Source organism: Danaus plexippus (assembly GCF_018135715.1).
Source record: "Danaus plexippus chromosome 3 unlocalized genomic scaffold, MEX_DaPlex mxdp_25, whole genome shotgun sequence".
NCBI classification, from domain to species: domain Eukaryota; kingdom Metazoa; phylum Arthropoda; class Insecta; order Lepidoptera; family Nymphalidae; genus Danaus; species Danaus plexippus.
The window spans coordinates 3,863,051-3,878,592 of NW_026869844.1; the positions used below are offsets into that span (position 1 = coordinate 3,863,051).

The following is a 15,542-nucleotide window of genomic DNA, read 5'->3' on the forward strand; positions in this document are numbered from 1 at the left end:
CAGTTTGCCTGGGTCTATGTTTCCTTCCTTCCAATTGTGGCGACTAAGTAAGTGACATTCGGACGACTAAACGCAGAATAAGATCTTAACATGTACCTGCTACTTAATACAACTCTCTCACTTTCGCTACCTGTTTTCATTACTTACACCGTTCTGTTACTTGAGTGCGTAATCGCTTATATATATATATATATATATATATATACTAGTGTATCTATATGTATATATATATATATATACATATAGATACACTAGTTATATTTATACATAGTAAGTAGTATACGAAACCATACTTCATAATTATATTTTTTGTGTCTTCAAGCCTAGATTGAATAGACTGTTACTGAATTATTGCGTTCACAAAATACGACTTCATTTCCAGCTACCAACGGGTGGAATGATAAATAGCTACTGTCCAGTCATGGACATAAAATACTATATTTTTAAACTTTAAGATAATATATTGGAAACGCTTCATATTCATATGTTCTGCGTTTTAATTGTTATGGTTGAAATTAGTTCATTAAATAAAAAAATTATAAGAATTTATTACTGAGTGTGATCGTTACATTATGTGTAGTGTATACTTTACTCCTTTGAATTGTAAGGTTGTATCGAATAATCTTATATAACGATAATAGTTCTATAAACGATTAAAAAATTATGCACAAATCCACTTTTTTTTAATTTATGTTAATTTAGGTAATTTCACTGTACTATATGTACTGTTTACCGAAAGTATACTAAAAGTAGATTTATACGACATCTCAAACAATGTAATATTATGGATTATACATTTCTAAGCCACGCTTTGAATTTAGTTTAACCTATTACAAGATCGATCAAACGATGTAACATACTTTAAGTATTTAGCATGAAAAAACTTTCCGGAATTCAACGTCATATACTATGTTTAATGTTTGTCATTTATCTGAAACGTCTCAATTTTGATATATTATAGGGTATATATTTTTTTGTATTTGGACTCTTCACTTCACTTCTTCTTGCACCTGAGAAATTTTATGACATCAATTACATGTAACAGAAAAACTTTGAAAATTTCATATTAAAACCTTTCAAAACAGGACAACAGAGCGAAGATCAATGTTCTTTATACTTCTGCTTGAATGATAATCTATCCTGACGTGATTTGTCAAATTATCTCGAATAAATAATAATAATAACATCACCTTGTAAAACATAAAAAAATTATGAATTGGCGTGAAACGTAATGATTTATGAGAGGGTATTTATCAACTTCTTAAGGAATCTATGATATCCCACGTAGGTTATATGACGATCTATCCGATCCTAATTCGATTATTCGGACTGTCATTAATAGATCTCGATTAACGGATACATCGTTAATCACAGCCAGATTCAGACACAATACTATCAGTAACGCTGTCGCTTATGCAAGTATGTACATGTCATCAGATATTTTCTTTGAATAGAATTTAGTTGCAGGTGTTTTTTTCATAAAATCATGCTTTAATGATAAAAGTTAGCCGAAATAAATTAATATTATGCCGACTCACTGTAAGTGAACCCGAACCGGTCAATCTGTAACCATTTAGGTCACAGCCAGCCTCCCTATTCCGGGAACTTCCTTGAAAAGTCATGTCGTTAGATAGTCGTTAAGCTATGTGAGTGGACTGAAGAATGCTATTAGAACGAAGACATCTCATATGTAATTTTTTTGCTATTAAAGTACATGAAAAGAATTTATTACCCTAAGGCATTATATCTTTCACAATTTTAATATAAGGATAACAGATTATAGACGAAATTTTTGTTATTACTACCGTTTATTATTTGAAACCAAAGAAAAAAACAATTAATTTATATATTTGTACATGACCAAATAATGTGACTGTAAAATGTAGCACGCGTCTATTATAGGTCCTCTATTTATAGTTCTTAATTGGAAACCATATGTTTGATGCTTGTAATAGTCATGGTCTCAAAGAAAACTCAAACTTTTACATGACGTACTTAAAGTCTAAGTAAAATTTGTATCATTATACAGAAAATTCCTGTCAATAAATAAACAGACTTTAAATATCCGTTCCATTAAATCATCTTCAATTAAAGTAAAGTCATTTTAAAAATGCATTAAAAAAACTTTGTCATTTTAAAATCTCATTTTTTATCGATATGGGTCGAATAGGTTATGAATTTGTTTGATAAAATCTCCAATATCCTAAGAACGATAAACTACCACAATACAAAATCCAAATTACCTACTGATGAAAATGTATTTTCGTAAAACCTTTTGGTCACAGATAGGTCGCTTTGCAATTTCCTGACGGAATTCTCTCCCCTCATCCGAGCACTAAATATTAATCTTGATTAGACCTTCACTTGGAAAGGTTTGAGAAAGAATAATTATTTCAGAGAGTAGCTTGTTTTATACAGAAAGGATTGGATTTAACTGGAACAAAATTATGTCCGCAGTCTTTTAATGCGTCATACATGAAAGTTTGTTTTTTTTAATAACTTTTAGAATCCTATCACTAATATATATAACTCTTACATTATATTCTTAGATAGTCTTGTGATTTTCTAGTTTTGTGATTCCGTAGAAAAGTGGTACTGAAAACTTTAGAGTAGTATTTTAAGAATAATTCAATTAGCCTTACCAAAATTTTGTTAATATCACAGTTTATTAAGATTGAGAAAAAATAGGGCTTATTATGCAACAAAATTAAATTTAAACAGTATTGTTGCAATTTCCGCAGATCCAGTTCTCGCTCTGAAAAGGAAGCGTTTTAATTTAAAGCAAGTAAAATGCAACAATGGTAACATCTAAATAGTTTTCCCTCTTGAAATATCTTTGTCTGTTTAGCAGATACCGAGTTAAGATGAGGACATTTTGCCTCTTTCGACATCTTTGAATAAAGTCTTTTCAGTTATTTTTCTTTCAACTTTGTTAATTTGCGCAATACAAAAGTTGAACTTCACAAAGACGAATTTCAATAAAGTATTATTATTTATGTTTTTTTTTTAATACAATAAGTTAAGTCTATAATATTTTCCTTAAAATTTGCTAACCACTATATAAACAAGTATCAGAAAATGAAGTAACGCAATAAAGCCTACAGTAATTCGAAACTTTAGTAGTAACGAGGAAAAAGTGAATTTCCACTACTGGAGCATAATTGGCACGAATAAAGCATTTTAGACGTTTTCTTGGCTTTGTGTGGGTTAATGGAATAGCTTGCCAGTTTGTTGGGGTAATGTTGAGAAACTCTCCGCGTTAAGTGCATGAACATTCCGGTCAAAACAAAATATGAAAGTAGGTATGAAATCTGTAACGAGATGTTTCGATTATATTGTATAATTTAGATAAGTATATTCCAAAATATTACTTCTAAAGTAAACGAAGTGTGATTTTCATGGCAAATCATCAATCATCATTCAATATATATTAAAAAAGAAAGTCCCTCACCGCGTCTGTCTGTCTATCTGTTCGAGATAAACGGAAAAACTACTGCACCGATTATCATACAGTTATCACCATTCGATAGTGTGATTCTCGAGGAAGATTTTGGTATATAATTTGTTAAGTTTTTGTATTTACTTGTGTGCACGTTAACGATATTTGTTGAAGATGTCGGGAAATCATGAGCCATCTGAGAGCTTTTATCGACGACGCTGCCTTAAGTCTTTGAGATATAACAAAATCATATATGGTGGAATTGTGTATCTTATATAGGTTTACAGAAAAGTCCGCGGTGGCACATGTCTATACGAGAACGTTAAGGATAACATACTATATCTAATTTACAACTTTTAAAAATTGGCATTCCTAAAGCGTTTATTGAAAAGTTATTTGCATAACTACGGTATTAAGGCTTATCAAAATAAATTACTTAGGTTTTAAGCCTACATCAGTATTTGTAAATTACTTTTTAAATCATCTAAATTGGGCGTTCCATTTGAAAGTTATCATAATATAAGTGTAATCATTCTCAAAATTAAATACGCTACTTTATATTTTTTGTAAAGGGCACACAAAAAATATTATAACTTTAAGTAACGAATTATCTTATAAGGATTTGTTGAAGTATCAAAAAATGACATATAAATATTTATTTTATAATATTCAGATAGAAAAAGGCACCTTTTTTTAAAAATACAACGTATCTTTTTAATATATAGTGTATATGAAGCGAAAAAATATTTATATAAATGCTAACAACCTTTGTTACGACTAATATATACAACAAATACAGTATTATATATATGTAACATATTTTTTCCAAAATCCATATAAATGCTTTTCTACAACTGCTTGCAATGAGCTAGCTTATTATTCATCGAACGTCTCCGCGGGTTTATTGCTTCTAGACGTTTACGACTTCGGATCCCGTCCGTCACGGTTTATTGCTGAATATTTTATATAAATTACAACTTCTTTAATACTGTAATGTTTTGGATTTATAAATCGAATTCGCGGTGACTCAAAATGTTTTTGTATAGAACTGTGGAGGTAAGCCCTCTGAAATCAATCCTATACACACACACACACACACACATATATATATATATATGTATATATATATATATATAATTAATGTTTTCTACTGATTTTTGATGTTGTACTGTCAACACCTTTACTTGTCAATACGGTATAAAAGATTGCCATTGTCAAGTTATTAAAAATGAAGTTAGTTGCGATTGAAAGATTTAAGATTGCATGTGTACTTAGGAATAAAAAAAGAACATTAAAGCCATTTGTTTTGGACTGTGCCACTATCTCTACATATGACCCCTACATTATGTAAAAAGGTTAATCTATGCACAACTATGTGCTAAATTGAGATGACATCTTCACATACTGATATAAATGTCATCTCGGTCGCTAATGTCATAAACTTATGAGGCCAATAAACATAAAAAAGCACATACAACACGTATTTCTTAAAGCTCATTTCCTTATTATATAATCCAAAGCTAATAAACACATATGTTTTATTCATCAAAGGAGAATGATTGATGAAAATACAATAAAGATGTATCTTTTATTCACTGTTGTCTATGTTTACTCGTGAACGCAACCTTACATTATTATTCCATACCGCTTTTAGTAAGCATACATATTTGGCACGGAATAATCTAACAAAGCAAACATACGATGATTTTAAATGCAGCCTCAAAAATATAAACTATATTTAATAGTATGATCTAGATTTTGACAAAGCAACCACTATAAATTCCATTAAAAGCTCCAACATTAAGTATTGTCAAATATTAAAATGTTGTATTCTCAAAGTAAAGCAAAATATACTATTCTGTTTGCGCGACCTACGATTTATTTTAAAAAATATACAATAATCTGTTACCTTAAGGTTCTACATAAAAATAAAAAATACACATTTTAAGCCTTTCCTTTCAATTTCTCCTAACAACGCTGTCTCTGTTGTCACTTTGAGGAAAATGGAAAAAATATCATATAGTTAAAAAATATTTAATTTCTTTTTATTCCAAAATAATCCCCACTAAATACCAAGATTATTTTAAAATAATTTTTTTTCCACTTAGATTCAGTTGTGGTCTTGATATTTTTCTCAGGTTTTGTATGATAATAATATATTAAATTATGTTTGTAACGATCTTAGTCAATTTAAAAACAAAATCAAGGACAGTGGTATTACGATAAAGTCACAAATCAAATTTTACCGTTAGTTGAGTTTGGAAGATTTAGAAGCAGATGTTTTATACAAATTAAAAGCATTTTTTATGAAATGAGGCCGTATATGCGTCAATAAACTCTATAATAAAACACTGTACGGTTGAAAATGAAAAAGACATTTTGCTTTATAGGATGGGAGATGCTGTGTCAATATGTTAAAGTATTATGACTTAGAACAACAAGCATTTCGCGAGCAATAAAGTTTCTCTCCGCTCAGGGAAGATAGTATTCTTGTGTATGATACCTTCATAGATTTATTAATATATTGAAATCAATGTTTTTTTTTATAAAATCTCTTTCTCGTCTTTAAAAATAATACAATTGTTATTCTCCTAAATGTTTCCAATACGTTCATGACACTTGAATAGATTGAATCGAGAGAACAATATCCCGGTCTTCAGTTGAAATAGGTAAATGTTCTCTCTATTACAATCAAAATAGACAGTCGTAAAATATATATTAGAGTATAAATATAAAATAGCACTGAAGTTTCCGATTGCTAAAAGACAAATTTTTGAAATCAAAGACGTAGGCAAGACATTAAATACAAATACAGTCCTGAATACGAAATCCTCATTATCATGGTTGCAGTTAAAACGCAATATTTCAGCTATAACAACAGTATGCGGCAATCTAATTATGTGATATAGTTTAATTCGTCTACCCGAGAACGAATATAACAAAAATAATGATCAACATCAAACTGAGAATGTTGATTAGCTGCACGAGGAACATTAAAAACATTATATGGTGGAGGATAAATCTCATAAAACTGTCTCAAGTGCAGACTGTATTCATATCTTTAATCTAGCTGAGATTATATCATATTGTACGTATGTATATCAGTGTCACAATATATAACGAATTAACAACACGACTAATGAGAACGGTTCCAGTAGATTTTCACAGTTGTAATCCAAATGACATCACGGTTGAACGGAAAACGACTGATTTATGCAGTTCTCTAATCTGATTTACAAATCGACCACGTAATTAGGTTTGTCTGTATTCATAACAATAGATTTACATTACTATATTTTTATGCGAAAAATGTCCTATTTTAATAATACTTTTATAATAACACTTTTATAATAGTTCACCCGTATTTATGAGGTTTAGAAAGCTTGAAATTATCACATTTCATAACGGGACTCAGGTTCAGCTTTAGAACTTACTTTTATAGTTTAAATCAGAACCAAGTAGAAAAAAATAATAATTTAAACATGCAATATACATTTATATGTGTACAGAAAAATATAATTTTCTTCACGTGTCATAGTCAAAACGCAAAATATGTTATCTGTGGTTTATTTTAAAATTGTATAACGTATAACGAAACTGTTACCAAGAAGAGAAACCATTCATCGTTTAATTGATTGTGTCATCCGAATCGCAATATTATATATATATATAATATATATATAATATTGTGATATATATATATACATGTAAAAATTATCACATTATATTTCAATAACTATGCGTTCAAAAGGTGAAATGTTTGAATACTCATCGATCGAAAGCAATAGTAAGGTAGAATAAATGTCCTGTCCGTGAAATATTTGATATTCCCAAGAATAAATGTTTTAATTTCTATGTATAAATATAAAATACTTTTCTTTTCATATGTAAATGTAATGATCGCACCAATTTTTGTACCAATAGAGGGCAACAAAATGACATCACCTCGTCTGCCCGTGATCACGGTTGCTGCAAAGTAACCGAAACGTCGGGATTATGTAGTTTTTAAATAATAAAATCCGCGTAGTAAATCCGAATAACACTAGTTTCATTTAAATGAGTACTCGCGAATCTTAGATCTCATTAAAATGACATCAAATTGTCCAAGACGAAGGTTATCACAAAAGCAAATTTGATACAAATTAAATTAAAATTGGTAAATAATTTATTGTTAATTTTACAATAGAAAGTTATGTTTAAAAGACTACAAATAAAAATTAAGTCATTAAAATAATTCAACGGCTCAAACCTTATCAGAACGTCTAAAATTTCTTGCAGATAATATCTAAAAGATAATTGGGATGAATAGGTTTTAAAGAGATTTTACGTTCGATTACTAACGTATATTATAAGTAAACACCCAATGATCATTCCACGAAGTCGTATATTTTTTATGTTTACGCACGAGTTATCTGGATAATACTTTCAATCTTGGATTCAGTTATCGTAGGCCTATGAGAGTATTCGCTTGATGAAATTTCCTAACAAATAGTAGCTTTGCTTCATTTCAAAGGAAATATAGCAGTTTTTTTTATAAAAGAGGTTTTTAATCATTGATTACTATTTATTTTTGTTACTTGTAAATTCTTCCAATTAGTTTGATCATTTATTTTTTGTTAAAAGTTTGTGTAACGTAGCTAGTGATATCGAAAGTCTTGTCATACAGTTCTATACCGTCACACTTTTTTAAGTTGCATGTAAAGCGCTCTACTACTTTATTCGGGTAAGAGGAGAATCAAAACCAGACAGGCCCCAATTCGAGAACGCGCCTTCTTGGTGTCAATCACTGAGTGGATCCTCAGAGAAGGCACTCTTGCAGATTCTCTAAGCCGCCACGTTCTTGGCAAGGATTTTCAAACAGAACGAGATTATCGCTTCCCAAACGGGCTCGATGTTAAGCTACTTCGATGGTCTTGTGATCTTTCCGCTGATCACAAATGCCACATCACAACGCTGACTCTTCCAGATAGTGCTTCTTTGTCTTTGTTTTTTTTAGATCTATGACTTTCATGAATACATATTTAAATATAACTATTATTTCTACATTTTAATAAACGATTTTATTCCTTTGGACATTACACAATGTTTCAAATATTTTGCAGTGACCACGTTTTTATCATTTATCGTTAAAAATTCTAGGTTTTTTCTGACTTACTGCTCTGGATACAAGCAGGGTGCGGTGTGTGGGCCTCGGGGTGTGGTTACGGACATTCGACCACCGACCGTTAGGGTAGCTAACGAAACTCTCATCATGGAAACTCCTTGTTTTGCTCTCTCTATCAAGTTAAGACAGATTAAAAAGTGGTGCAATGTATTCCATAACTCTACCTTTTAAGGTCTTGATGCATTTTCCCTAGGCCCCGAGCTTAGTGTTCTGGTGGGCAAGGAATAAAATTTTCTCCGTCGTTTCTCTGCACACAGTAGCTCTGACGGACTAGTAGAAGTTTTCCCACTCCGATAAGCTGCTTTGGAGATAAGTTTTTTTCTTATGTGAAAGATGGCAAAAGAGCAGATGGCCTATTTGATGGGCAGTAGCCACCGTCTCTCATGGACATCTGAAATATCTCTGTTGCGGATACGTTGCCTACCTTGGTTGTTGAGAAAAAAGGAGGGTTGGGAGAAAGGAAATGGCAGGAAAAGGTAGGAACAGGGAAAGGGCAACCGGTTCTCTGACACATCGGACGTAACGCAGCCATTAAAGACTACTTTACACCGATCCTCTGTGAGAGGGCGGTACTTTTCCGGTCCAGTCAGCTCATGTTCGAGCTGTGGTTACTTAACCATTGCTAGACTCTACCACCTTAAATATGATAAGATGATAAGTACTTGATAGTTAGGGAGGGCGAACCTAAAACTTCAGCCACAAAGCCGTTATCATTGTCTACCCAGTCAGAGTTAGGGGGGCAAAGTAGGTCTCAAAGACCATCGAGATTTAAACTTCCCATTTTGCTAATAACTGGAGCATGAGATCGGTGACATTCTTGGGCAAGACAGTGAAAATTGATTGTATAGAATCAAGAAACCACTCAGTCGTTGACTATAAAACAAGACGGTGATTCAATTTACTAATCGTTTTTGTTAATGAGTTGTTAGTAATAAAAATTATATCCATAATTAAAAACAAGCACATGTGTAGAATTTTATGTTCCAAGAAAAGTAACTAGTTCTTTATTCCTTTATGCTTCTAGGTCGTCTTTTATTCTTAAAACTCTTACATTAAAAATAAATAGGATCTAAAGCTAATTGCTTAAAACTGGTATACACTTCGTAATTATCAAAACCATGTTCTTAATGAGAATATATAGATATAATTGGCGATGTTCTTTCTGTAAATTTTATTTAATCTTCAAAATAAATTTGAATCCTTTATTTTTAAAAAGCAAATGTATTTTTTTATGAATTAAATTGTTGTTTATACTTTTATATTAATAAAAATATTTACTTATATAACCTCGGAATTGGAAATTACATCAGAAATATTTTTTTTTAATACAAACAACATAAAACGCTTTACAGAATTCCCTGTCTCTTATACTTTATTCATTCTTTACCAACTTCTGATATAAATACAAGCCTTTTATAATCAATAATTTTATTGTAATTTGCAACTTTGGTTGTATAATTTCTTTTCGAGGCAAAAGGGACATTTTTAATAGACACGTCTGCTTTTATGTTTATAAGCGTTACTTATTAATAAATTCATTTTAAATGAAGCACATGTCGTGATATAAAGCAATATACGAATATAAAAATATATTTAATAAATAAAGTTTACAAAAACTCTGTGTGGGTTTGACTAATGAGTCAAAAATAAATAGTTCGTGCCTTCTATAACAAGCTTTAATTTCACTCAATCCTATTTATATTGTAATGGCGAAAGTTTTTAAGGATATAAGCATTTTTGTTGTTCTTTCACACGAAAGCAACGGATATTTTTTTATAAAATTTTATTATAATTTACCTCATATATTTATTAGAATGTATATAGGCTATAATTGCAAAAAAAAATCACAATAGAATACTTCAGAGGTTCGGAAATCAAAATAAATAAATATACTGCTTTTGGATTTCCAAGTAGATATACTTTGTTCTATGGACTAAAATATTTAGATAAATCGTTTCAAAGTAGGACGATGATACCAAATCCAGTAGGCCACGAAAAGGGGCATTTCAATGCTTGGCGATCAGGCACTGCCGACCGGGGGCAGAGTATGCGGAGAAGTCGCCAATCGCTAAGTACGCGACCCGAACGCGGGAAGATGAGTTAGGGCTGATTCCGTTGATCCTTGTGTCACTTTTGCGAATATTTAGCGATTACTACTAGCGATTTGTTAAAAACACATTGTAACTATGTTATATAATACAGCAAAATCGGTAGCTTTTTGTGGTCAGGAGTTCCACATATCATATTGTTGCATTCTTTAAGGATAATTGTAAATTGATAATTAGTTAGTTTAATTAGATAATTAGGAGGTAACTTTTGTGATGAGAAATAAACATTATTTTTTACCTGATGGAAGGTAAGCGGTGATTGCTATGCATCTGCGACATGATGGATGTGGCAGATGCGTTGCTGACCTCGATTGTGGGAGAAGGATTGGAACGGGTAGGAAAAAGGAAAAGGCAAGAAAGGGTGGGAAAATAGAAAGGGCGACCGGCTGTGTTACTCATCAGATAAAACGCAGCAATTAAAGACTACTTGACTCCGATCTTCGTGGCTACATAGCGTAGCGTGGTACTTCCCCGGTCGAGCCAGCCCATATTTGAGATGTTGTTACTTGACAAGAGGTAGGCTCTACCAATTATAAAATATTTATTATATCATAGGAGGGCTTATCTACGTACATTGTTTGTTACGACTTAGCGTCAGATGTTATTTTGATGAATTTGGTACAAAGATGGATAGGACTCTGGGAAAGAAAACCAGCTATATAGAATACTGTTGTATCTAAGTGTAGTAAACTGTAATTCTGCGCAAAAGACGTTGCGGCCAGATGCTAGTTTTAATTTAGAATATTTCTACTTCAATGAGATCTAAGACTTTCGCTAGTATTCATTTAAATGAAACTAATATTATTCGGATTACTACGGGTATTTCATTATTTTTTTAAAAACTACATATCTCCGACGTTTCGGTTGCTGCAATGTAGTTTTTAAAAATAAGAAAATACGCGTAGTAATCCGAATAATATTAGTTTAATTTTTTATTTATAATTACTGAATTTTATTTATACTCTTACCTTAGCCTATATAAATATATTAACAAAAATAAATAGCAGTAATTAATTATACCATGAGAACCAAATGGAACAACTTTCATCAATTTGTGGTGTAATTTAATTAACGAAATACGTAGGTATAATAGGTAATTATTATTATATTTTCGTAATTTAATATTCGGTGTTTTAGCTTAAATTAATATAATAGTTTATCAATTCTATATTCGATTACTTTCACTTTACAAAACATTTATTAAAAAATTACGAAAACACATATTCTTTTTAATCAATATTCCATTTTATAAATATCTACATATAAATATGCATCGTAAGAATACATATTTTTTATTCTGTTCATTATATGTAAATTTTGTTTGATCAACCGTAATGCGAATTAGTTGCGAAAGAAATTGTACCTGGTATTTTGTCATCATTACAGACAGACCAAAAATTGATATATTTTTGAACTTATAAGGAAAAAATACTTTTCTTTTTAATACTTAATTATTTAAAAAGTTAATTGTAATTCTATAGAAAAATAAAAGTAGTTATAATCACTTTCTAAAATAAAAGACTGTACCAACAACAACAAAACATACATATACATTCAGTTATCAAAGCAAAATTAAAACCAAGATGTTCACATTCAACCCAAAGTCCAAATGTATTTGATGTTTTGTTTGTTTGTCCATACAATAAATATTCGAGTTATCTTTATACCCGCCTTCGAGCTCCTTTGTAACATTTTACGACATCTATGTTTATCTGTCTTAAATTTATTACGCCAATAACTTGAGATATTTGAGTTATCTCTACATATGTGCTTGGATGTAAGGTTTTCTTAGTTATCAGTACAGAAATCTTCAATTAATTGGATTAAAGTCTTAAAAACAGAAGATATCATTAATGGATACAAGAAATAAAACGAACAGAAATTTTCGTATGAATAATGTAGCGTTAAAAGTTCGTAAGGAATTTTAAAAACCATTTTGCTTAAAACATTTTGTCACTGCGTTTCATAGTTTCCAAGATAAATAGTACAGTTTTGTATACTTCGCGGTAGAAAGGTGAATAGTACTTGACATTGTAACCTGATTATTTTAGATAACACATTTGACAAAGAGAATCGATGTTTTTTTATTTATATATCGATGACGTAAATAGGCATGACATTATCAAACAATAGCTCAAGCTGACTTAGCTTCGTTTCCTTTATTAGAGACTTAAAAAATATTAGGTTTTAGACATTAAAAAAATTCTCATAATTAATCTTCTGATATCTACTTTATCTCCTTCAAAATAAAGAAACAAATGTTTAAATTAAAGTAATAATAATGAATATTATATTTTAAGACTAGACTTATTATTAAAGTTTAATAAAAGGTAATCAAAATTAATGATGTAAACAGGCTTAGCTAGTTGTTTGAGCGAACTCAAATTTATTAGAATAAACAGAAGCTTTCCAATTATAAAATAAGCTTAAATGTATTTGGAAACTCGCAAAATAAAGTCTTTTATCGGCCTCTTGTCAGGTTTCTAATCGAAATCGTTTGGGGTAAATAAATAATAATAGTATAGTCTGACAGACTTGCTCTTATTTCTTCATATATCTAAAGAATAAAATAAATTTAACATATTTTGTTAGTAAATTTAACTAATAATTATTATTAATTTTACCAATTAAGAAAGTGTTTTATGACGTTTTGTATATTCTTGGATAAAACGTGACAGTAAAAAAAAATCATTTATCTAAGCTTCCCTTCATAAGTTAACTAATGGGCACGCAGAACTTTCTAAAGAAACTAGAGAACTACGTTGTTTGTCCAACTACATAGAAATTAAATATGAAAGAGTAGTTGTTTGTTCAACTTATATGCAACTTTGCTAATAACAATGTATAAAAATCAAAGGCTTCTGTTAGAAATGTTGTTTATTCTACGACTTTTACATTAAATATCAAACATATGCTTTGAAACATTCATTCGGCCTCAATATGCCGTTGACAGTTTTATGTTATTTCAAATTCTACATTTTCGTTTCGAGGTTGAAACGCGGAAACAAGACCCACCTACATGCCATGTATTTCGAAAGCAATTTGACATAAAGTGGGTCACAACATGATGGTTGAAATGTTTCAGAAATGCATGCAAAAGCCGAATACTCTTTGAGCACAACATATTTTTACCATATTACCTTTGTCAAATTCGTTACTTTATATTAACTTTTTAAATATTTTTAATTAACCACAACAAGATGCTGAAGTGAGAGTGTTAGCGAATTCATCAAAAAGCATGCGTAACATCTACTGTAAATGCGATACCTTGTTGACTGCTGACTGACTCTTGATTTATCTGAAATATTAAGATTAATACACTATGATTATGAAAATTGTTTTGTATCAATTAATATAAACATATAAAATATAACTAACGCTGAGTTGACAATGTTAAAATGTTTTTAAGACAATTCTTTGTTACAGATAACGTGGTAAATGGTTTGGGGGAAAAGTTATATGAAACAAAATGGTCGATTTATAGTACTAGCTAACGTACTCTACCTTAAGCGGTGGTGGTGGAAGCGGAAAAATGTTAATACTGATTATAGTGCAATTCATCACACTCCCAGTACTGACTTCGAGAACTGTCAGAGGAGAGACCACAATGGAAGACAAAAACGTACCACTTATTAGCTCAAGAGTTGTTAGAACAAAATATGGGGACATCAGAGGTTTTATCGTGACACCGGAATCAAGATTCCTTGAACCTGTAGAAGTTTTTCGAGGAATACCATATGCATCACCACCAGTCGGTAATTTAAGATTTATGCCTCCTGTTACTGGAGCTCAGTGGTCCGGAGTAAAGATAACGGAAGAGTTTAGTCCAGTTTGTCCACAAATTCTTCCTGACATAAGAAATGAGACTGCCGTCTTAAAAAGAATATCTAAAGGAAGGCTGGAATATTTGAAAAAAATATTACCCTTTTTGACGAATCAATCAGAAGACTGCCTTTATTTAAATATCTATGCTCCAGCGCAAGGTTGGTACTCTATTTTTAAATTATTAAAAACAAAATTTATTTCATTTATGGTTCAAGAAAATTCATAAATATCTTCAAATTTATTTGGTGGTATCAATTGGTAGTATCTATATCTCAAATGAATATTGATATTAACAACGGACTAATATATCCTATGATATATTATTTTTTATCGAATCAGAATTTATTTACTTAATCTTTTCGTCTATGTCATATATTATTGTTTACACAATATCTACCAGTTAGGTGGCAGGTAATGCTATTCTGGTCGCATAAATTATAATTTTCTCGTGACGATGTTTCCAGTATACATAAATATACATATAACAGATGCTGTTCAAGCATTTCTACAAGTATTTGGGTGAGTTAGCATGTGAAGGAGGTACTATTTTTCTAATTGTTTAGGTCCATACTTTGTTTCTTTGTCTTAGAAATAATATTATTAACACTATTGTTTAATCAGCATTATTAACGTTAAGTTTAAATGAAAATTATTTAATGAAAATAATGGTTTGTTGATAAAAATACTATTTCAATTATTTTTTATAGAAATACATGTTTAAAAAAATCAGTAAGTGAATTTTATATGCATTTTCTATGTCCTGTTAACTGAATGAATATTATGAACGAAAAATTTATGAATCTTTGGTTATTAATATGACACACTGTCCTATGATCACTTATTATATCTTGACTGGAATACTTTTACAACATCTGAGAAAAGGAGTGATGTTTTTATTAAATCTACACGAGGTGACTTCGCGCCCCAACCCAGTAATTATAATTAAAACATTTTAGTTACGTGAAACGATTGCCGATAATTGGAACATTTTTACAGTAGCAGCTTG

At 30.4% G+C, this 15,542-nt stretch overlaps 1 protein-coding gene across 2 annotated transcripts in view; it reads left to right on the top strand.

Moving 5' to 3' along the window:
• The window catches only part of LOC116765829 (neuroligin-4, X-linked), a 55,424-nt gene that overhangs the window by 14,858 nt on the left and 25,024 nt on the right, over positions 1 to 15,542 (top strand). For both annotated transcript variants that reach the window (XM_032655433.2, XM_032655443.2), the window contains exon 2: positions 14,138 to 14,694. In XM_032655433.2, the coding sequence (XP_032511324.1) occupies positions 14,244 to 14,694 (451 nt within the window). In that variant the 5' untranslated portion in view covers positions 14,138 to 14,243. The remainder of the gene's footprint in view (positions 1 to 14,137; positions 14,695 to 15,542) is intronic.